The sequence below is a fragment of the Suillus bovinus genome, assembly GCF_016758785.1.
Source record: "Suillus bovinus strain UH-Sbo-P2 chromosome Unknown EDB93scaffold_12, whole genome shotgun sequence".
Classification (NCBI taxonomy): domain Eukaryota; kingdom Fungi; phylum Basidiomycota; class Agaricomycetes; order Boletales; family Suillaceae; genus Suillus; species Suillus bovinus.
Window position 1 is genome coordinate 41,964 of NW_024542068.1, and position 19,610 is coordinate 61,573.

The 19,610-nt window shown below is 47.9% G+C and overlaps 7 protein-coding genes across 7 annotated transcripts; 3 read left to right on the plus strand and 4 right to left on the minus strand.

The window, feature by feature from the left end:
• Nucleotides 1-446: 446 nt before the first annotated feature.
• On the minus strand, nucleotides 447-1,835 carry EDB93DRAFT_1247890 (uncharacterized protein; the record flags this gene model as incomplete). The annotated part of the gene is made up of 3 exons (XM_041452644.1): nucleotides 447-1,390; nucleotides 1,449-1,547; nucleotides 1,601-1,835. The coding sequence occupies 3 exons, from the start codon at nucleotides 1,833-1,835 to the stop codon at nucleotides 447-449; spliced, it is 1,278 nt and encodes a 425-aa protein (XP_041310077.1).
• A 213-nt stretch (nucleotides 1,836-2,048) lies between these two features.
• On the plus strand, nucleotides 2,049-6,170 carry EDB93DRAFT_1239251 (ARM repeat-containing protein; the record flags this gene model as incomplete). The annotated part of the gene is made up of 18 exons (XM_041451617.1): nucleotides 2,049-2,308; nucleotides 2,355-2,427; nucleotides 2,481-2,542; nucleotides 2,593-2,767; nucleotides 2,824-3,036; nucleotides 3,107-3,380; nucleotides 3,438-3,757; nucleotides 3,806-3,896; nucleotides 3,944-3,989; nucleotides 4,151-4,331; nucleotides 4,378-4,527; nucleotides 4,670-4,820; nucleotides 4,906-5,117; nucleotides 5,162-5,350; nucleotides 5,403-5,561; nucleotides 5,621-5,799; nucleotides 5,860-5,950; nucleotides 6,006-6,170. The coding sequence occupies 18 exons, from the start codon at nucleotides 2,049-2,051 to the stop codon at nucleotides 6,168-6,170; spliced, it is 2,991 nt and encodes a 996-aa protein (XP_041310078.1).
• Nucleotides 6,171-6,320: 150 nt separating this feature from the next.
• EDB93DRAFT_1101948 (uncharacterized protein) lies at nucleotides 6,321-9,295 on the minus strand (the record flags this gene model as incomplete). Its single annotated transcript, XM_041447160.1, has 11 exons — nucleotides 6,321-6,457; nucleotides 6,768-6,841; nucleotides 6,864-7,001; nucleotides 7,065-7,197; nucleotides 7,337-7,401; nucleotides 7,462-7,566; nucleotides 7,696-7,816; nucleotides 7,850-8,010; nucleotides 8,155-8,336; nucleotides 8,392-9,090; nucleotides 9,173-9,295. 11 exons carry the CDS (start codon nucleotides 9,293-9,295, stop codon nucleotides 6,321-6,323), a joined length of 1,938 nt encoding a protein of 645 aa, XP_041310079.1.
• A 301-nt stretch (nucleotides 9,296-9,596) lies between these two features.
• On the plus strand, nucleotides 9,597-11,908 carry EDB93DRAFT_1247893 (vacuolar sorting protein; the record flags this gene model as incomplete). Its single annotated transcript, XM_041452645.1, has 10 exons — nucleotides 9,597-9,648; nucleotides 9,701-9,747; nucleotides 9,804-9,938; nucleotides 9,990-10,487; nucleotides 10,536-10,679; nucleotides 10,737-11,099; nucleotides 11,153-11,419; nucleotides 11,470-11,549; nucleotides 11,600-11,723; nucleotides 11,783-11,908. 10 exons carry the CDS (start codon nucleotides 9,597-9,599, stop codon nucleotides 11,906-11,908), a joined length of 1,836 nt encoding a protein of 611 aa, XP_041310080.1.
• Nucleotides 11,850-15,516, minus strand: EDB93DRAFT_124660 (uncharacterized protein). The gene is made up of 8 exons (XM_041452475.1): nucleotides 15,193-15,516; nucleotides 14,984-15,137; nucleotides 14,789-14,931; nucleotides 14,585-14,737; nucleotides 12,915-14,532; nucleotides 12,591-12,855; nucleotides 12,160-12,541; nucleotides 11,850-12,098 (listed from the first exon to the last, which is right to left on the minus strand). Exons 1-8 carry the CDS (start codon nucleotides 15,420-15,422, stop codon nucleotides 12,086-12,088), a joined length of 2,958 nt encoding a protein of 985 aa, XP_041310081.1. The 5' UTR covers nucleotides 15,423-15,516; the 3' UTR covers nucleotides 11,850-12,085.
• An 83-nt stretch (nucleotides 15,517-15,599) lies between these two features.
• Nucleotides 15,600-17,810, minus strand: EDB93DRAFT_1130411 (uncharacterized protein). The gene is made up of 4 exons (XM_041448921.1): nucleotides 17,497-17,810; nucleotides 16,780-17,452; nucleotides 16,352-16,729; nucleotides 15,600-16,293 (listed from the first exon to the last, which is right to left on the minus strand). Exons 1-4 carry the CDS (start codon nucleotides 17,676-17,678, stop codon nucleotides 15,700-15,702), a joined length of 1,827 nt encoding a protein of 608 aa, XP_041310082.1. The 5' UTR covers nucleotides 17,679-17,810; the 3' UTR covers nucleotides 15,600-15,699.
• EDB93DRAFT_124767 (Mov34-domain-containing protein) lies at nucleotides 17,785-19,305 on the plus strand. Its single transcript, XM_041452620.1, has 6 exons — nucleotides 17,785-17,969; nucleotides 18,020-18,059; nucleotides 18,108-18,298; nucleotides 18,354-18,435; nucleotides 18,486-18,830; nucleotides 18,885-19,305. The coding sequence occupies exons 1-6, from the start codon at nucleotides 17,881-17,883 to the stop codon at nucleotides 19,071-19,073; spliced, it is 936 nt and encodes a 311-aa protein (XP_041310083.1). The 5' UTR covers nucleotides 17,785-17,880; the 3' UTR covers nucleotides 19,074-19,305.
• The last annotated feature ends 305 nt before the right edge of the window (nucleotides 19,306-19,610 follow it).

Genomic DNA, 19,610 nt, shown 5'->3' on the forward strand with positions numbered 1-19,610 from the left:
CGAGGGACAAGGATTTATGGGCAAGGTGTGCTGCATGCATGTGAGGTAATAGCGTGCACGACATTGTAGTCAGAATTGTTGTGCTACAGCGCGCGCGCTACGGAAATGAATAAAAAGGGGCAGAATTGCAGTGTAGAATCGATGAATATTATGTAATGAATGTTGAAAATCAACAACTTGAAATTGATCAATTCCGGATCAGCTCGGCAAGTAAGAGATGTCGACCTGGAGTGACGTTCTGATGATGGGGCTGAAGCCGCTGATGCAGATGAACTGCGATGCAAACCTGCTGGATCTCAACGATCATGGATCCTCGTCGGAATTAAATTCGTATGAGTAGTTTGGAATGGATTCTGCATTTGAAAGCACGAATTGGGGTGAACTCGTCGGACCTGATAGTGTGCTAGTAGAAGCAGGTCGTTCCCCTGATCCACTATGCCTATATATCAAAGACCGGAAGTTTGAGCACGTCGCACAGCGAGGCCCAAGCTAGATTGCAAGTGACCGAGGGCACTTTCACTGAAAGCCTGGGTCAACACTGGTCCCGGCTGTGCACGAGGATACGAGTCTACTCGACGAGCAAGCATGCTAGTTCCAAAAGCTTGAGTGCAGGGAACATCGCTTCTACCTCTCTGGATCAAATTCGACACCTGAGCGTCTACGACGGGACCTCCGTGCTGCATAGAAGTATCAAGTACAGCCCGCGCCCTTCCTAGTATGCTACCACGAGTTTCAGGAAGAGACTTGACGGTCCCCAGTATTTGAGGGCGTTTGCCTTTCTTCGTTCGGGAGACCTCATTGACAATCGTTTCCAGGAAAGTGGCTGACTTTTGGCCTTCTTCCGTAGCTTTCTGACCATTGCCTTGAGAAGCTTTCTGGTCCGAGGACGATTGAACTTCTTTGCGTATAAGCGTGCGAACTGTTTCATCAGAAAGGAACTTCTTTTTTGCGCAGTTTTGGACATGAATCACTTTTTGGCTTGCAGTCTTTGTCGAGGTCCACTTCAGGTTGCAGCCAACACAGCTGGTGAGAGATGCAAGTTGTGTATCTGAGAAGTCATTGAAGAAGCGGTGAATACTGGAGCGCTTCAGTCTGACTTTCAGAGCAGAGGTTGATTTCGGAAGACTATCTGCTGCGAGAGTACTGTCCGAGTACGACAAACCCCCGGGATTGGTGATTTTGGGCTTAGATGGAGGCGCCCGGAAAGCAAAGCGAGACAGTTTCAGGTGAGATTCACCCTCAGAGTCACTAGACAGCGGCACTTCCAGGGTCGCAATAGGAGGTGGGGTGGGGTATGTAGAAATGCGATTCATATCCGACATGTTCTGTGCGTTATATGGCGCGTTCGCTGTATCGGGTACATTGGCACGATTTGTATGCATATTAAAAGCTATTACCATGCCCCTTTAGCAATCAAAGATTCAATAGCTGATGAGTGTAGGCCTCACCAGCAGCAAGCGAAGGCCGAGATATATCAATCGCAAAAAAATCCGCACTTTCAAGTTCCCGAGAAGAAGCCAGCTCTATCATTTTATCACAGCTGAAAGCTGAGAGGACATGAGCACCAAGAGTTTGAAAGACAGTGAAGACACAGGCTCACCGCCAATAGGCTTATCGATCTGACTTTGACCACCCACAGCTAATGGACTAGAATTATCGAGTTCGGTATCAGTTAGCTCAATGATACCTTGCTCTAGATCAGCCCGTGATTGGTCCAGGCGCAAACATTTCTTCTTCTTCCTCCTCATTTTTTGCCTTTTTTCCTCCCTTTCGGGTTCGGAGTCTTCCACGAGCTCATCATCATGCGGTAGCCTGCGTTTGAGAGTTTCTGGCATGACATGAATCAGATCACATGCAAATCGAGGACGAAGTAAAACTGAAAGCCCGGTCAAGCAGCTAGTCAAGCTACCACCGTGACGCGTTATTTGAGTCTATTTGGGTCTTAATTACTTACTTCCTTAAAACGTGATCGACTAGATCTTAGTGGCACCGCGTTCTTCTTTGTGGTCGAGTTATCCGATCCTTTGTCTATAACAACTTGATAGAACATGGCCAAACCCTCCAAGCTTGAGCATGTCACAAAAGTCGTTGACCCTCAAGAGCTGTATGGAGTCATCACTCAAGCGTCGTCCCAAAATCCCGCTGAAGTCCACGCGTCGAGTAAACGCGTCGAAGAGTTGTTGAACTACTTTGGGACTTTCGATGGTTTACATGAGATCGCCGCCACCCGATCAGTGCCGCTGCCCGTGAGGAAGCAAAGCATTATTCAATTCAAAAACAAGGCATTGAATCACTGGAGATCACGAAAGTGCGTGTTTCGTTCAATACATGATCTATTCACTGACATAAAGCAGACTTTTATCAGATGAACAACGAGTGAGAATCCGGTCACGATGTATGACTTTCTTCGACGAGGAAGATGATACGGCAAGTGTTACCACTCAATGGGGCTCTGTTTGATTTACGACTGACTCGATAAGATTGTGGAGTGTAACGAAGTGATTGTCGCGAAGATTGCTCGACAAGATTACCCCACGCACTGGTACCTTTGATGTCATCCCACTGGGTTCGCAGCGTTAATTTCTCAATTAGGCCTTCCCTGCTAGCCGATATCATGGACGTCATTCGCGCAAATCTTGAAGTCTTCTGTGGTTCTCCTAACGACAACCCGCGGTCAACTCTTGCTCTTCGCAGGGGTCTTGCGCTTCTTAACAGTGTCCTGAAAGAGTTCAGCGGCGTCAAGCTACCAGCTGGCGTTAAAACGATGGTTAATGCACGTCACTCTTCATTTCATCACTACTTCAGAGCCTTATTCTCCATTAGATCATCGATCAACTGCACGAAGAGATGTTTGCTTACTACTCCAAACTGTCGTCAATGATTTCCGCACTCGTGCCGCTAGCGCTTAGTGATCAGCGCACCGCTGACAATCTCATTGTAGCTCATTTCATCTACAAGTGTCTCGTAAAGATGGCTCTATGGTTCTGGCCTAGACTCTCTCAGCCTGACAGCGGGTACGCGAAACTCGAACCCTGGGTTTGTTTTTTTATGCGCGAACACAGGAGCGTGACTGATCGATCGGCCATCAATTATACAGTTCTTGCAGCTTTTCCAGAGTTCAACCGGACAATTGAAGATACTGTCTGAACTTCGAATCAACCTCGTTCTTGCCTTAAGAGCATCCGGAACATCAGACCGTCTCACGCTTTTGTCCATTGACAGACTGACCCGTCATGTCCGCGTTTTTGGGAAATTTTTCCGCAGACTACAACAACTTAAACCCGACAAATTTGTTCAGCTTCCGACAGGTAACGAAATTGTGCTTTACTATTGGGATAGAGTTGTGCAAGCTACCAATGGTCCGCCAGAGCTAATTCAAGGTTTCTGAGTTTTGTTCCATCTTGATGCTGGCTTTGCTCATGATACCACTTACGTAGACGCTCCGACGGCGGTTTTCCCGGTGCGCTTTCTTCTCCAGGCCATGGTCCTGTTCAAGGAGAATCTCTCGAAATGGACGCCGTTTCGTAAAGGTGGCCCAAAAACCGAGACTAGTATTGACTGTCTTTGGGACTTGTGGTCTTGTGCTGATGAGAGTCGCCTAGCTCTTTCGCAAGAGTTTGTCGAGGATGCCGTCCGGCTTCTCGTGACACGTTTCATCCCCTTGAACCTGGCAGACCTCGAGGGTTGGATGTCCGATCCAGAAGAGTGGGTCAATGTAGAAGACAAAGAAAACGATCAATGGGAGTATGAATTGCGAGTGCGTTCCACACGTAGATACAGCTTGCCACAAGGCTCATCTTTTTAGCCATGCGGTGAACGCGTCTTAATGACCCTTTCATCGCAATACAAGGTTTATGTCACGCCACTACTTGAGACAACCTTCAAACAGATAATCGGTGAATATCCAGTTCGTGTGGTTTTCTATACTGACGAGCCTTTCCAGCGCAACCAACGGTTGATTCGGCAAGTGTCATACAAAAAGAAGCTCTGTATTGTGCCATCGGACGTTGTGCAACTCACCTACGAGAAGTAATTCCTTTCAGCCAGTGGTTGCAACATAACCTCCTCGCAGAAGCAAGGGAGACGAACCAATAGCAAGTCTACTCTGTCTTTCTACATCACAATCACATTCACTCATATAACGTTACAGCTATCCAATCATTAAGCGCCGTATAGCATGGCTTATTGGAAAATGGATCAGCGACATGTGCTCACCGGCCAACGATCCGAATGTTTGGGAAATTTTGATTCATTTGCTGCGAGACAGAGGTCCCGGCACGGATTCTGTTGTTCGTTTGACGGCCGCTACAGCCTTGCGGGAGTGTGTCGATGTGCGTTTTTTTTGCGTATTCACGATCCTATGTTCATCCTCTGTAGACTGTTCAGTTTGACATCGATGTCTTCGCACCCTACTTGCCCACTGCGGTTACTGAACTTGTGAAGCTTATGGGTGAGGCGGACACAATGGAAGCGAAACAGCGTCTAGCCAAGAGTCTCAACGTGGTGATCGAATGTGCGGGTCCTCGAGTGAGTTTTCCGTGCAACGTTGTAGCTCATTCATTATTCGCACTTGTTGTTAGATTATACCACACGCACCAATGATTTCAGAAGGCATCCCTCAGTTGTGTAAGTCCTCACCATCACTTCCTTAGCCACGGCGTTCACTCAGCATGGTTTAGGGACTGCTGCGGGTGAGGAGTGGTTATTCAAAGCTCAACTCTTAGTGGTCGTGACAAGTCTAGTCTCGGTGAGTTTTTCACATCACAATACCAGTGATGCTCATGTACTACAGGCAATGAAAGAACATTCGTCTTTAAATGGTCTTATTGTCCCCCTTGTACAAGACGGTCTTTCCCCAGGCGTAAGACTTCCCTATGCGCTTGACGCGCTATATGCTGATGCAAGCAAAGGTTGCCATTAACCTCGATGAAGATGCGCTTAATCTTTGGCTTGCTGCTGTACGCAACTCATCGTCGTTGGGCTATGCTGGTGGACCCGGTCTCATCGACCTGGTCCCTCTAGCAGTCTCTTTGTTGTCGGACAATCTAGATTTGCTTGGCAAAATAGTGTCTATAGTCGAGTCGTACTTGTTTGTCGACGCTCCTGCCATCTTGCAGGTACTTTGTTTAACACTCACCTAAAGGCGCCGCTAAGTGTTTAGAGCTTTTCCCAACCGCTAATGAATGCTTTTGTGAAAGCGCTTACAGGACAGGCCATAATGACTAATCAGAAAGACATACTGGTTTGCCTCCAATTCCTAACTCAATTGGCGCCCGCTACGCTTTGGGGCCAAGCTATGCATTTTGCTGGTTTGTTTAGTCACATTGTCAACCTTCTGAATCACGACGAGGCGAGTTGTCTGTACTGATTGAATACAATGCCCATGTGCTCACAATTCACAGAGCTCTTCAATTCTGCTCACCGAATGCATATATCTGCTTGCCAGGATTGCCCTAGCAGACAGACAGATGTTTTTGCAGCTTGTATCAGCAACAGCGGAGACTGCGAATCTTCCTGAAGCTAAAATATGGGAAGCAGTGCTAGATCATTGGTGGCGGCAGGTTCGTCTTATGTTGTCGCGAAGCGCTGGGCTTGTTCACATACTTTACTCGCATGGCAGTTCGACCATATGTCAGAGCCTCGCCATCGCAAACTAGCTGCTCTGGGCATTGCATCCCTAGTATCAACCGGTCGTCCTGAAGTGCTTGATCGCTTACCGAACGAGATTTTCAACCTCTGGACAGACGTATTCTTTGAGGTCAAAGAGAGCAGAAGCTTGGCTGAAAATGAGGATGCCGGGTACGTCTGCCATGAGGAATATCGTCAATGCATCGTGACGCTCTAACACACCAATTTCAGCCCCTTGACACTTCACTGGGACCTTGATCAGGTGCCGCAGTCGTACTATGCAGATTCTGAAACCACCGTCGAGTTTGATCGTCGAAAAATGGTGGGTAATATCGAAATCTTCACTGTTCCTCGCTCAACCCACACATACCTGGCAGTTCCTGGACAACGATCCTGTTCGCACTACACAGCTCACTAATTATGTGGCTGCAGCATTACAGGAAGCCGAGCGCAACTGCGGGGGGATTCATATCTTCAATCAGTATATAAACAAGACAGATCCCACTTTGCTCAAGCAACTCCAAAATGAACTTCAGACATAGGAATGAAGGAAACAGAGGGAGGCATATTTTATTTTCATCACATTCCTAGTTGTACGATCAAACTAGATGCTTGTCTCCGTAATAGATACCGTTTGATGAAGATCATAGTACAGTGAATCTAAGTGCATTTCGCAGATATGTTTATGCATCTTATCTTGACCGAAGTGTGACTGCAATTGGTTTTGGTCTTTCCATCGCTGTCGGGACACGGATGTTAATAAGGGGGTGCGGACTGCATGATACATCGCCGGTAGTATTTTCCAAGGTTGGTCCGAGAGTCTGCGGGTCTGCCGGAGATGAGGAGTTGGGAAGTTTATGGGAGCATGTACAGTCAGGGAGACAGTGTTCCTTTGACACAGGAGCCGTCGGTCGGTTTTGACGGGTGACCAAGGAAAAGAGTCGAGTTAGAGACGAAAACGCGTATGCGACGATGATATGCAGCGGGAACGGAGATGGACTCGAATCGATGTCACGGGACCAAACGTCCTGGTCATGCGAAGCCTGAGTAAAGAGGGCAAGGAGAATGATGGTTGCCACGTATATGGAAACTGCAGTCATACTGAGCACGCCACCGGCAATCCAAGGACATCAACATACCCAGAGCTGCGTTAAGCCATACGAGTGTTGCAAGGCACAAGTAGGCAGCATATGCAGCAGGGACATTTGCGATACTGAGGTTGACGGAGAAAAGACCCAGTACTGTGTGAAAAGATGAATGCTGGGTCTCGTCTCGCATAAAATGTCCTACATATTTCAAAAGGTAACAGGGCAAACGTCCATGTGGCCTCTACCGAAACGAGCTGCGGCTTATGGACCACCTTTGTAAATATTCTGTATGATTTGGACAAGCTCTGATGAATGCAAAGACTAACAACAGACTCGGAATGGGCTTACGTCCATATCGAGCCGATGAATGCGCCTGTCGGAATGACGATCACAGCCCCGATGTTGTTCGACTTGGAGTACCCAGCTCCCCATAGAAAGAGGGAGAGCGCAAGGCATGCGAGAGAGAGCGTCCCAATCAGTCCTGAAAAAACAAATGAGTCAGAATTGATGCCCAGTTGTGTCTGGAGTAGAAAGCGACCCATCCAGACCCTTCGGGCAGTCCTAAAGCTGAGGGCCATCGATTTGCACCAAACTATGACTTAAAGGAAGGAAGTACAGACCGGGAAAGACCCAGAAGACATAATGACAGACCTTGCATGATGATCGCAGATCATTCGAAACCTGTCTATGTGCCAGACATGACTCAGACCGGTTAAAATTTAAACGCAGGGGTCATCACACATACGCAAGTGCATCTGTCTTATATGGTTCAAGTCTAAACAAGTCCTCATGACTAGCCGATTTCGCTGTAGATCTCGATGACCTCGAGCTCAAGCTGATTCGTATCATTCTAGATCAAAAAAATCAGTATGTAAGACGTTCTTCACGAGGGGATAAACCTACAACTTCTTGAGTCATCTTGAGCAAATAAATTCTGTCCTTTTCAACCCATATCTCGTCTAAACTGCAGGAACCTAACCTTCTGTCCAATACAACTTCGACGTAAGGCAGGCACGTTGTTACCTCCTCCCCCCACTCGCTGATTTTAATTGTAGATGGCTCTTTCACCACTCGTCCTAGACCCTGCCTATGCTTGACCGCTAACGGGTTGAAGTCCAGCATATGTAACTTACACCCCGGAACATTATCCGCTGCACGAAACAAAACTCGATTCCCACTAACGCCAAGAACCCATGGATATTGGTCATAGAACACGCGAGCATTTAGAGGGCCCCAATATTTCCATAGCATTGTGGGAACCATTCCTTCAAAGACGTCGAGGTCGAAGAAAATCCTGGTGGAAATGATGAAGACAAGATGCGGGTAAAATGTGAGAATAGATATTAGTCCATGGTGAGGGTCCAACGACCACATTGTTTGTTGTGCTTGCATCTGTGGTTGTAAGCTTTGTTTGATGTCGTCCACTGGAAGGATGCACCTTATCTTCATCATTGGTGGTACAGGCAACAAGAAACACGCCAGTAACTGTGGTGCTTTTGACATATCCTTGATTGAGTAGATCTTCAAGCTGTAGTTGGCAATCAGTAATTTATCACGTCCAAGGAAACAAAAATCCATTGAGTCATCAGGCACTGAGTTGAATGTGTCACCGAGGACACTCTAAATTGAGTATCAACTGTCAGGCCATAGGCAACTATTTTGATCAAAGGCTCACAATAGACGTCATTGAGTGTTGCCAGTCCCATATCTGCAACCACCACATAGCCTGGTTGCGTGCCAAGTTGCCCGCATTATCGAACCTCAGAGAGCACCAGAAGGCGATATGCCTCCCAAAACCCTTAAGCTTCCCACTGTCTGGTTCAAAGCGGATGTTCTCGCACTGGGGTGGCCCCAACATGAACAGCGTTCGTCCAGCAGCTTGGGGGTGGGCACCGCTTCGATCCAGGGCTCCAAGTTCAACGAATAACTTCACGTCGCCTGGTTGGAAAATGCCATACGCGATTGCGATAAGATTTTGCGTTGGGTCCATGAACACATCGATGCTGTCTGTGTTTGGAACTGAACACAGTGATTGCAGAGATAAGTCACGCTCAATTATTTGTTGTGAGGGCTTTGGTAGTATCGGAAAGATCTTGGCTGAGTCTTCATCTCGACTGTAGAGGCAAAGATGCCTATTGGCGAGGGATAGTCTTCCATCATGGTATTGGTCTGGTATAGAGACTGTTTCCACAGAATTAATGTCAAACTTAAACCATGCACAGATTCCATTTCTCAGGAGTTGTAGACGTTTGGAGACAGGAGTGCGATTGTCAAGATCCGTATTGAACACAGGGAGCAGTCGCTGGCCACCGAGTTCAACAATGTACTGAAGCTCCGATGACGACACGTACGTCTGATGAAGTGCCTTGCATACCTGCAAGACGATATAAGTAGTCAGTATACAAAAAAACTAGGACAACGATAACATCAACATCCATGGATAAATCGTAGCTCACGGATGCGCAACGAAGAATGTCTCGCCAGGGAAGGAAGCTCAGAATGTGCGACCAGAGTTCTTCAGTAAGAAAGAGAAACTCTGCTTTGCGGTTCATTCCCCTCTCAGTTACTTGTGGTTCCATGTACTGGTACAGCGTCGTCTCCCGTAGGTAGACCAAATAGAAGGAAGATGATCGTTCCTTCTACTAGTAAGTATAAGAATTGTACCAGCCAGCCCTTGGTCACCATCATGTACCGTGACTATTAAGTAGTAAGCAAGCCGTGCGCGTGAGGTTACTAATACCTGTGGCAGTGCAACACATATGAGCGGAAGTTCAGTCGACTATTGCCATTACTAGGTAGTTTAATCGCTTCAACTAAGTTCCTCTGCACGACTGCAGACACTCTGTTCCGTGACTTATTTGCTTCGGGTGAAGCGGTATTATGACTCGAGATACAAAATCTGCGTCTGAGGTTGGACAACGGAGTTTGTGCTGTGAGTACTTGTGACTTCTGACCGCTGGAAGCAGGTTGATGAGTGAATGCAGACCATGGTCAAGCGAGAGATTTTGTCGACTTACACGAACAGGTCGAGGTATGCATGTTGCCTACTAGAATGCCGCTTACTCTTTAAGTTGTTCAACTTTCCAGACGAGCGTGAATCTTCTGGATTCTCTGGAATCCTTTCTGTCTACATTTCAAAAGGACCTTTCTTCTGTATCTGGCCAGATATCAGAGCTACAAGAAAGGAGCAAAGACATTGACAACAGGCTGAAGAGCCGACGCGTAGGTCATAACTGACCTAGACAGGATGGTGATCTGATGCCGTGACTCCAGAGAATAGAGAAACCGCTTTCAAGTCTTCTGTCAGACCTCGCCATACCTCCGTCACTTGCAATTACTATCTTAGATACAGATGTTGGGGAGCCTTGGATAGCAACTATCACTGACCTTGAACGACGGTTGGATCTTCTGAAGGTTCGGTCTCGTGTTAAAGCTGCCAGGGATATTGGAGACCTTGCAGAAGGCCTTCGCATAGTAGTGCGTGTATCTTTTGTTGTCTATTCTCTCATGTTTGTCCAATACTTGATCAAGGCAGCTACGAAATTACGAACTTTCTTTCTCGCATTGCTACAACCGATACGAACAAGTGTCACGACGAACATGCAAGTTATGCAGACTTCTGTCTTCGTGAAGTACAGAGCATTATATGCATTCCTCCAACGGCAGGCACCGAACGTTGCTGGCGAGGTTCAAAAGGCTTATACTAGCACAGCCCGCGCATACTACGAGACTGGTTTTCGTCGTTATATACGCAGCCTAGGATGGATCAAGGTGTTTATGCTATTTGTGTCTCGATGCAGTCACTAACCAGAGCGTCAGGCAAGGACCTCAGAGAAATCTGACCTCATTATCTTAGGAAACAGAGATAACGGTGGACCATACCTAGATCAAGATCGTCTTGCATACGCGAAGATGGATGGACCAAGCGTCATCCTTGCCTATATGGCAGATGACAAGACTCACGTGAGTCCTATGCGGTTGCGTTCTGATATTATGCCTATTTTGAAGAAACCTGTGTAGGAAGAGCCTATCGAAGCTATTCTCAGGTCCCTTTTTCTGGTGTTGATGGATAATGCCACCGCAGAATATGCGTTCGTCGCTGCCTTCTTCAGTTCCCAGTCCTTTGCGCCCCCTCCTGCGATGGAAACTAACAGCGCCCTATATTCACCCACTGCCACGCTTTTGTCGCCTGATTTTGGCTTTGACGATAGGAGGTCCAATGCTGGTTCTGAAATTGGTATGCAAATCTCAAGACCCTTCAGCGGCAACGGGCACAAACCTCGTGATATGACAGCACGACCCGGCCTTATGGACAAGGCTGAGCGTGCGCCGTTAGATGCCATTTGGAAACAAATCCTAGATCCCGTTCTAGAATATTGCAAGGTACAGCATTTTATGTCCCTTTTTGATATTTCCGAGGAGCTAACAATACCCAGACTTTTGTGACCACCGTTCTTGAGCCCATGCCGCCGGCCGTGCCACTACTCACGATGATCCGACTCACGGAGGCTGTAATTACTGAAGTGCAAAAAAGGGACTGCCCGCCCTTGGAAAACTTTTTATTTACCATGCGGTTGCAGCTGTGGCCCGCGTTCCAGAAAATTATGTCGGAACATAATGATGCTTTGAAGAAGCTTGCGGAAGGTCGAACAACCAGCTACTTCAGCAGAGCTACTTCAACGACGGATGCGTCTGTTGCAGATGTAGGTTTCCTTGATGTGGTCATCTGCCAGGCTAATCTTACACAACGCAGGTTTGCAGCAGATATGTTGTGATGTTTAATTCCTTTGTCATTCTGACCGATCAGGAAGAAGAGACCATGATTTTTTCCAAGTGACCATTCAGTTTTCCTTTCTCTTTAATCGCGCTTAGTGTTTGCACAGCCTTCTTCGTCTCCGACAGGAGCTCACGAAATTGATCACTTGCCACACCGAGAACATCAACGACGATGTTGCTAAAGCTACCAAACAGTCGGCGATGTATGAGGTTCTTTTGCAAGGACTAAATGTAGGTCGTTGCTTCTCGGCCCGTTTAAAGTTATTTTCTGAGGATATTTTCTTATCCAGAAAGGGATTCATTCGAGCACCCACCCCAAATCTCAGAAGGAAATAGCTTACTGGGCAGAGAAAGAAGAAGAGGCTCGACGCCGAATAGTGTCCATTGCTCAAAGTAGACGAATTGGTAAGAGATAGCGTCGAACGATCCTAATTATTTCCTGTGGAAAGTCCATTTTTGCGGGATCCGATGGATAAGTAACATGTGATCAAATACGATGCGATAGATCATGATGGACAGACGAATCAGAAGAAAATGCAATCGGAAACTAACGAGAAAGGAATGGTGGTGCCTCAAATTGATAGCATAGAAGATCAAACAGGTGACCTGGTGCAGCGCATGATCAGTTTAACGGTACGTACAGGAAAATCTAATTTGGACAACTCACTGGAAAGAAGCCTTCAACAAGCTACTTCCGTTCTGTTTGCCAATTCCCAATCTATTCAAAACATCTCTTACTTCACCCGCGCTACTTGTAACAGCACGCTTCTTGGGTCTAGACCGACTTCGCGTTAACCCAAGTGGGCTGGAGCGAAGATCCAGAGAAGGTGAGCATTCGAGGGTAGATACAGAAGGTCGCCTGACAAGAGCCGGGTTGGATGCTCCTGCACGTCCTTCAAGTGCATCGCGTAAATCAGTCACACCTACACCACGGACCGACCGTGTCAAACTTTGCAACGAGAGGTTCTCGATAGCCATAAGAGCAGGTGATAACTTTAGCAACGGTGAACCACCTTCCATCATCCTGTGATTGCTCGGTCTATCCGCTGCTAGGGTTTTAGATAAGTAAGGTAATCCAAAACAAACAGTTCGCCTTACAGTCTTTGAGAGCAATTTCTACCGTCCATTTTGCCGAACAACGGCGAAGTAGCCCTTGACGGTCAAGTCCTGTTGCTTCTTGAACAGACTTAGAAGACACTAGAATCGCTAGTGCCTCCTCGGCATTGACATTTGACCAAATCCCCACTGCTTCTTCTACCTCTATAGGGGGGAACCGAACTGCTGTCTGTGCTGGTCGTAGGACTCCAGGAATGAACTCTGGGAGAGAAGGCAGGGTTGGTGCCGCTTCCATGGTTGACAAAGCCTGGTTTCGTTGATCAATAATCTCTCCGAGTAGAGGAAATAATATTCAGAGTGACTGACCTTCTCAGCGAGGTCCACCAGTTCCGTGCATTCCCAGACGCGACCTAGTACAAGCCAAACACGAGCCAGCAATTCATGTATCACCTTCACTCGCTGCTTAGAAGCTTCATTCGTCCCGTCTTCAACTTCGGTGGTTCCATGGAGCGCCATGAGCATCGGGAGACCAACAAGAAGGCCACGGGTCGGAACTTCCTCGTGGATAGCAGACAGTACATGCAAGATTAGTGCATAGTCAGATAGGGACGCCGAAGCGGCTGCTGAGACCTTCTCAGGTACGCTCTCCAACAAGCGCTGTGTATTCGAACTTTTACGAATCCGGGCAAGAAGTCCTGGTGACCTCCGGGCAGGGGAAGAGCCTTGCGGGTCAGTGCTATGTCCATTGACGAGGCCCGACTCATTCTGAGGAGTAGGGGCTGTGACTCCAATTGAAGGGACATCACCGCTTGTGGAGTGGGCGGTCGAAGGAGTTGAGTTGAAAGAAACGCCAAGAGACGAAGTTGTCGCCAGTATGAAAAGATAAGCATGTGTAGCATGAAGCGATCGCGTCGCCGAGTCGCCGTATGAAAGGATGCCGATGCTGTTTGCTTGGCGGGTCGGGCTACCTTCAATGAGAGGGCGAAAACGTCTCACTCCATTTTCATCTGTCATGTCTCCGCGTTTTGGAATCTCTTTGCGCAAGTAATCAACAAGAGTATGGGCATAGTCGCTCCGTACCGAGTAATCGCCATCACAAAGAAGACTCAGGGTCTCGTGCCATACTTCTCCGGATACCCTTGTCCGTCGGGGAAGGTGAGAGGGAGGTCTTTGTGAAGTATCATAATTCTGTGGAATGGAAGATGAGGGAATATTTTGAGGGGTATTTTTATCATCCGACACCACTTGTGAGTCATCAGCAGCACGCATGAGACCTAGAAGACCTGCAAGGAGACACCTAATAGCTTGACTTCGCCTGCGATCACCGGGTTCTTTGTCGCGACCAGTAACTCCTTGCATCTCAACAGTTACAAGGCGGCTGACAAGTTCGCTAGCGAGGTCTTGAATCTGGTCAGAATAGTAGATGTGAGCGCCCAAAGATGATATGCATTCTACGAGCGACGGTAGGAGGGCATCCTGAGGATCGATCGATACACGTCGTAGGACCAAAGTGATAAGGTTTGAGATGATATCCGATGTGGACAAATTGACGAGAGGTACGGGGGACGTGAAGACCGCGGGGACCATAATAGCTAAGGCTCTATGCTGGGCTGTACATATCGAGGAGTCCTGGATCAGAAGGAGCTGTTCGACCAATCGAGTAGGCACTGCATAGCGATACTGGTATTGGGCCCATTCACACGCCTTTTGAGCTAGCCATCGACTTTGGTCAAGTTTCTCCCAAACTTTAAGATCGCCTAGGCCTTCAAATGTAGCCAGCATCAAGAGCCCCATTTGAGCGCCATCGGAGTGTTGTATCATGTGTTGTAGCGCTCTTAATGACGTATCTAGAACATCGGAGGAAGATGGACCGCTCTCCCCGTCTACGTGTGCATGGATGGAGGCAGCGCGCCTTTCAATGACAGGTCGAGAACGAAATTCTGCAAGATATATTGAAGTCGCATTGGTTTTGATAGCCTCAGCACTTGAATCGCAATAAGACGAATGTTCTCCTCAAATATAGAATGACGACTTACCATTCGTCGAGAACAGACAGCTCCGCATTCATAACATGGAAAAGCAACGCACGCGAAACAATTAATGCTTGGGGCTTGTACTGGTTGGAAGAGCAATAAAGGGCTTCTGAATTCACAGCGCCTGTGAGAGCAGCCAATCCGACTAGACGAGTCCTGAGCAAACCAATAAATGACTCGCCGGAATTGGAGCAACAGAAAACTGGCCTGTTCCTTAGCTCGTGATCAACAGACTTGACGTCGGCGGTAGATAGCTGGGCAAATCGCCGTAAGACAGCGAGGTAATCTCGGGCCAAGTTAGAATCCGCTTCAATGACATGACCGTCGGTGAAAGTGCACCACGCAGTAAACTGTAATCTGAGTGAGTTTTGCCTGAATAAGACGGGCAGGTCTAGCACTAACCACGCTGGCTGCTCGCGCTACTACTTCGAGGTCAGAAGAGAGGGAATCCAGCGTGACCTTGAGGCATGAGATCAAAGCCGGGGATAATAAGGATATATCGCGTCGACATTCTACCGCCAATGCACGCAAGACAGAAAGCGTGATAAGTAAGGATCTGATTGAGAATTATAAAGATCTGCAAGAAACTTTTGAGGCTTCCTAGGACGTACGCTCTGGCTCGAGCGTTTCCATACTGAGCCTTGTGACATCCTGCCCTGACACGTTTTTCCAGTTCACCCCCGAGCTTGTTTATTTTCCCTGGGCGATTAGCAGCATAGTATGTGAGTTTGGAGAGCTCCTGCGCATTCGGACGATATTCAGGACCAGAAGAAGCCAATACAGATGAAGACGGATAGCATGCAGCAATTAAGGACACGTGATTTGGGGTGAAGAGGTGCATCGAGTGAAGGTAAGTTCTGTAAAGAGAACTGCTCAATGATTGAAAGAGGAGTTGGGTGATTAATTAGATAGACATAAATTGAGGAAGGTAATACTGGGAAGGTAGGAGTACATCATCATCGGACACCAACGTGTAGGCACGAGACTGTGAGAAACTCCCAAAAATGGTAGTTAGCCCCTGATAACCCCCGGATAGTATAATCAAACATTTCGACGTTCCACTGTACATATATTAGTTTCCGTACACGAGATGTAAGTTATTGCCTTCACATTCGAACCTATTGGGTATGTACCAAAGCATTATATAAAGAAGAAATAGCACTGATAGCCGTGCCATCACCGGGATGAGTAAAGTGTAAACCATTATGCGCAATCATCATGTCATGGTGTCGGTCCCTATCGAGTCTCTCTTCGTCCTCACTCTCCTCACCAAGGGCATGAAACTGGCTCCAATCAAAGCCAACCGGATCCAAAACAACATCCTTCAAACTACCCAATACCTCCAAGTGAGACGCCTGCATCGCACTTATCCAGCGTTTGCTGATCATCCATGTGGCTACGCCTTTAGGCGGGAGAATGAGGCCTTCTTTCGGTGAACCATGAAATCGTTCTTTCCTTCCGACGCCTCTCCGCGGCTTTTGTGAGCTATCCGCTTTGTCATGATCGTCCAGTATGTCGAAAAAGCGCAGTAACCGGGTGCTACGCCAAGGGAACCCCCGAACACGTAGCGAAGTCATACGGGAACCGACGACCGGATCCTCTTCAGTTTCAGATTCCTCGGAAGACATACATTCCACTTGTAAAGCCCCGTCAAATATGGCATGCTCAAAGACTTCAATTTTATTTCGAGCGTCTGAACGATTGCTTAGTTTCTAGAGTGATTCTAGTCAATTATCGGACTTGTCTTGTTGGCGGAACGGACAACCTCACCGTCTTCTTACGGCTTAATCTTCTGGATCGCATTGCTTTGACATCTTCTCGCTGTTTTTGGTTTATAGCGATGGAGGCGTCCCGTTGAGCCCTGAACTTCTGTCTGAGTGTAACGAATGCCTGGTCGAAAACGGATTCCAGAGATCTTTTGTTGAAATCCTTATCGGGAACGTGTTTATACAGGTGGCGATGGGCTCTGATGTCCTGTAGCACGCGCTCTTTCATGCGTCCATTGTGGACAGATTGTTTAGGTGTCTTGTCCCAGACGAAACGGACAGGATCGTTGGGACCCAGCAAAATACCTTCGGTGTGAATATCAGGAAGGTGCTTGTCGTCCTCAATCTGCATGACGTGCAACAGATGGCTGCGCATAGCATGCTTGATGTTTTTATGAGTATTGAAATGCGGGTTTTGGTGCTAGGACTTACCTGTATGGTAAGACAACGAGTGTCGTGATGATTCTTTCGTTTTATCGGTCGTTCTACTAATGAATACTCGGAACCGTCACTATCATCTTCACCACTTGTGTTATCAAGCGTCGGTCTCTTGCGTGGATTAGATGAGCTGCTGCGCCGGGAGGATGAGGGATCAACGTTGATAAACCGCGCTGGCCTAGGGAGAAGGGGGGAAGCGTGGGCCGAGTTTGTGGTGTGTCCAACAGAAGGAGAAGCAGCAGCTGGGTCTACATCAGACGAAGCTGACGTGTGAGGCAAAACAGAAGGTGATGTGGCATGTCCTAGATCGGGCGATGCATGGTGCCCTGCGATTGTGGAAGAATGGGACAACACGGGCGAGGTCATTGGCGTGGACTGTTGGTCCGTCGCAGAAGGCGTCTGCACTGAAGGTGAAGTTGCCGGAGCTTTCGGAGTTCCAAAGGCGATCTTCGCTTTGAGCGCACCGAGCTCTTGTTGCATCTCGAGCATTCGACGCTCCATTTCTGCCTGCCGTAGTGTGTACTTGGCCTCTTGTTCTTGTTCCCATGCGAGTCTCCGTTTTTGTTCTATTTCTTGTGACTCACGCGCTGAATTTAAGTAATTCATCACTATCTGGAATGGGTGAGTCCCACTGGAGGTTGCGTTGCCAGGACGAACGGCCAAGTTCCTGGACAACTATCAGCTTGATTATAAAAAATTGACATTACCTACTGAAGACGCGTTGTTGATGCCGCAGGGGGCCTCTGGGGCTCCGAGATGGCAGGCTCGAGCTCAGTGTGATGTGGCTCATGTGCTTGGCTGGGCTGAACGGACTGATTTTGAGTGTTTGAAGATTTAGGCCTGGATTGCGCAAAGAAAGGATTCAGAGCCTGCGACAATTCGCTGGTGGACATGAGGCCGTGGGACAGTCAATATTTGCGACTTCGACCAGGCCAACCTGTCGGTCCTCTAGACGCGGACTAAACCGATCATTGAGGCGTTGTATTTAGATTTGTTAATTTCTGAGGCTGTTGTCAAACACAACCAAATAGACTCGCGAGACGCGTCAGCGAAAGTAGCTGAAGTGGTCAAGCCATTTCTTTCACTTCATTAAACATGGAAGGTATGGAAGGTCTTGCAGAAATGATGGGTGGTCAGCTTCGTGGAATGCGGGGTCCCCCGTCAGATTCGGCAGTGCCTGATAGGTGAGTTCTGTTTGTAAATTGGTCAATGTGTTGCCTCATGATCGGTGTAGCGGAGAAGTCATTCACATATCATCTCTAGCACTATTAAAGGTGAGGTGTGTACGAGCACCGCCAAGAGATATGCTTATCATTCTTTAGATGTTGAAACATGGCCGAGCTGGCGTTCCTATGGAGGTTATGGGCCTGATGCTCGGAGAGTTTGTCGATGAATATACCGTGCAAGTTGTGGATGTCTTTGCCATGCCACAGTCCGGTACCACAGTAACTGTCGAGTCGGTCGATCACGTTTTCCAAACTAAGATGCTCGACATGTTGAAGCAGACAGGACGGTGAATGGAACATCTACCTTAACATAGCTGCACGCTGATGTACATGTGCTTTCAGACCGGAGATGGTGGTAGGGTGGTACCACTCACATCCAGGGTTCGGATGCTGGCTTTCGAGTGTTGATATCAATACACAAGAAGTATGCCGCCTCACGTTTGACATGCATTCACGATTGATTCCCTCCTGCAGTCGTTTGAACGCATGCAGAACCGCTGTGTTGCTGTCGTTATTGATCCTATTCAGTCCGTCAAAGGGAAGGTCGTCATTGACGCATTTAGATTAATCAACCCTCAAACCGTTATTATTGGGCGTGAACCACGACAAACGACATCGAACATCGGTCTCATCAACAAGCCGTCGATTCAGGCACTTGTGCACGGACTGAATAGGCACTACTACTCAATCGCCGTTAATTACCGCAAGACAGAGCTTGAACAATCAATGTTGATGAACCTGCACAAGAGAAACTGGACAGAAGGTTTGAAGTTGCGTGACTTTTGTTCGCACAAGGAGAGCAATGAGAAGGCTATCAAGGTTAGTTATCCATATTCGTTGACTTTCAAATACTGACAATGCTGGTCCCTGAAGTCTATGCTCACGCTGTCCGAGGCGTACAACAAGTCTGTGCAAGAGGAATCGACGTTATCTGCGGAAAAGCTGAAGACGCGGCATGTGGGGAAACAAGATCCAAAGCGACATTTGGAGGAAGCGGTAGAAAAAGCAATTGGGGATCAGGTGGTGCAGAACCTGGGTACGATGTTGCTGGCCGAACTATAGATTCTTTCTCGTCAGACTTCTTTTGCATTCCCATGGGTGTCATTCAGAAGTATATCAGGCTCGCAGTTAACTCGCGGAGTTCTGCGTGATGATGATGAAAGAAGCCAAGAGTTCAAAATCGAGAAGGGCCCCACGGACCAGAGCCTTTCAGATTGTCACATGGCTGTGTGGCATCTTGCCCATCGCGGCGATGTGAAATTAAGTTCTTACCAGAAGGTTTTGAACAGAGCGTCCTAGTGAGACCCTCGACACCGAGTGGCGTTCAGGGACCAACTTCGAGTGCACTTCGTCTATTGCGAAATTTCACCTATCAGGGGCTTCTCCGCTGGCACCGTCTACTGACCACAATAGCTGATCGCTTAGTGCGGGTGCGTGGTATCTACCTGTAACCTTCCGTGGTTTTGGCAACTATGTAAGAAAGACAAAGTAATTCGTACGCCTTGCCAACCGCTGTCAAAGTAAAATGTATAGTTACAGTCTGATCTCCTCACCCGCCGGCAGTTTGACTCCAAGGACGCGAGTAGAGATTCCGCCGTC

Coding starts and splice junctions, on each gene's coding strand:
- EDB93DRAFT_124767 (XM_041452620.1), top strand. CDS start 17,881: ATGGAAGGTATGGAAGGTCTTGCAGAAATGATGGGTGGTCAGCTTCGT. Junction 18,060..18,107: donor CATCTCTAGCACTATTAAAG/GTGAGGTGTGTA, acceptor ATCATTCTTTAG/ATGTTGAAACATGGCCGAGC. Junction 18,831..18,884: donor GCAATGAGAAGGCTATCAAG/GTTAGTTATCCA, acceptor TGGTCCCTGAAG/TCTATGCTCACGCTGTCCGA.
- EDB93DRAFT_124660 (XM_041452475.1), bottom strand. CDS start 15,422: ATGCACCTCTTCACCCCAAATCACGTGTCCTTAATTGCTGCATGCTAT. Junction 14,932..14,983: donor TAGCGCGAGCAGCCAGCGTG/GTTAGTGCTAGA, acceptor CTCAGATTACAG/TTTACTGCGTGGTGCACTTT. Junction 12,856..12,914: donor TGGTGGACCTCGCTGAGAAG/GTCAGTCACTCT, acceptor CAACGAAACCAG/GCTTTGTCAACCATGGAAGC.
- EDB93DRAFT_1130411 (XM_041448921.1), bottom strand. CDS start 17,678: ATGTCCACCAGCGAATTGTCGCAGGCTCTGAATCCTTTCTTTGCGCAA. Junction 17,453..17,496: donor GCATCAACAACGCGTCTTCA/GTAGGTAATGTC, acceptor ATAGTTGTCCAG/GAACTTGGCCGTTCGTCCTG. Junction 16,730..16,779: donor CTCGTTGTCTTACCATACAG/GTAAGTCCTAGC, acceptor AAAAACATCAAG/CATGCTATGCGCAGCCATCT.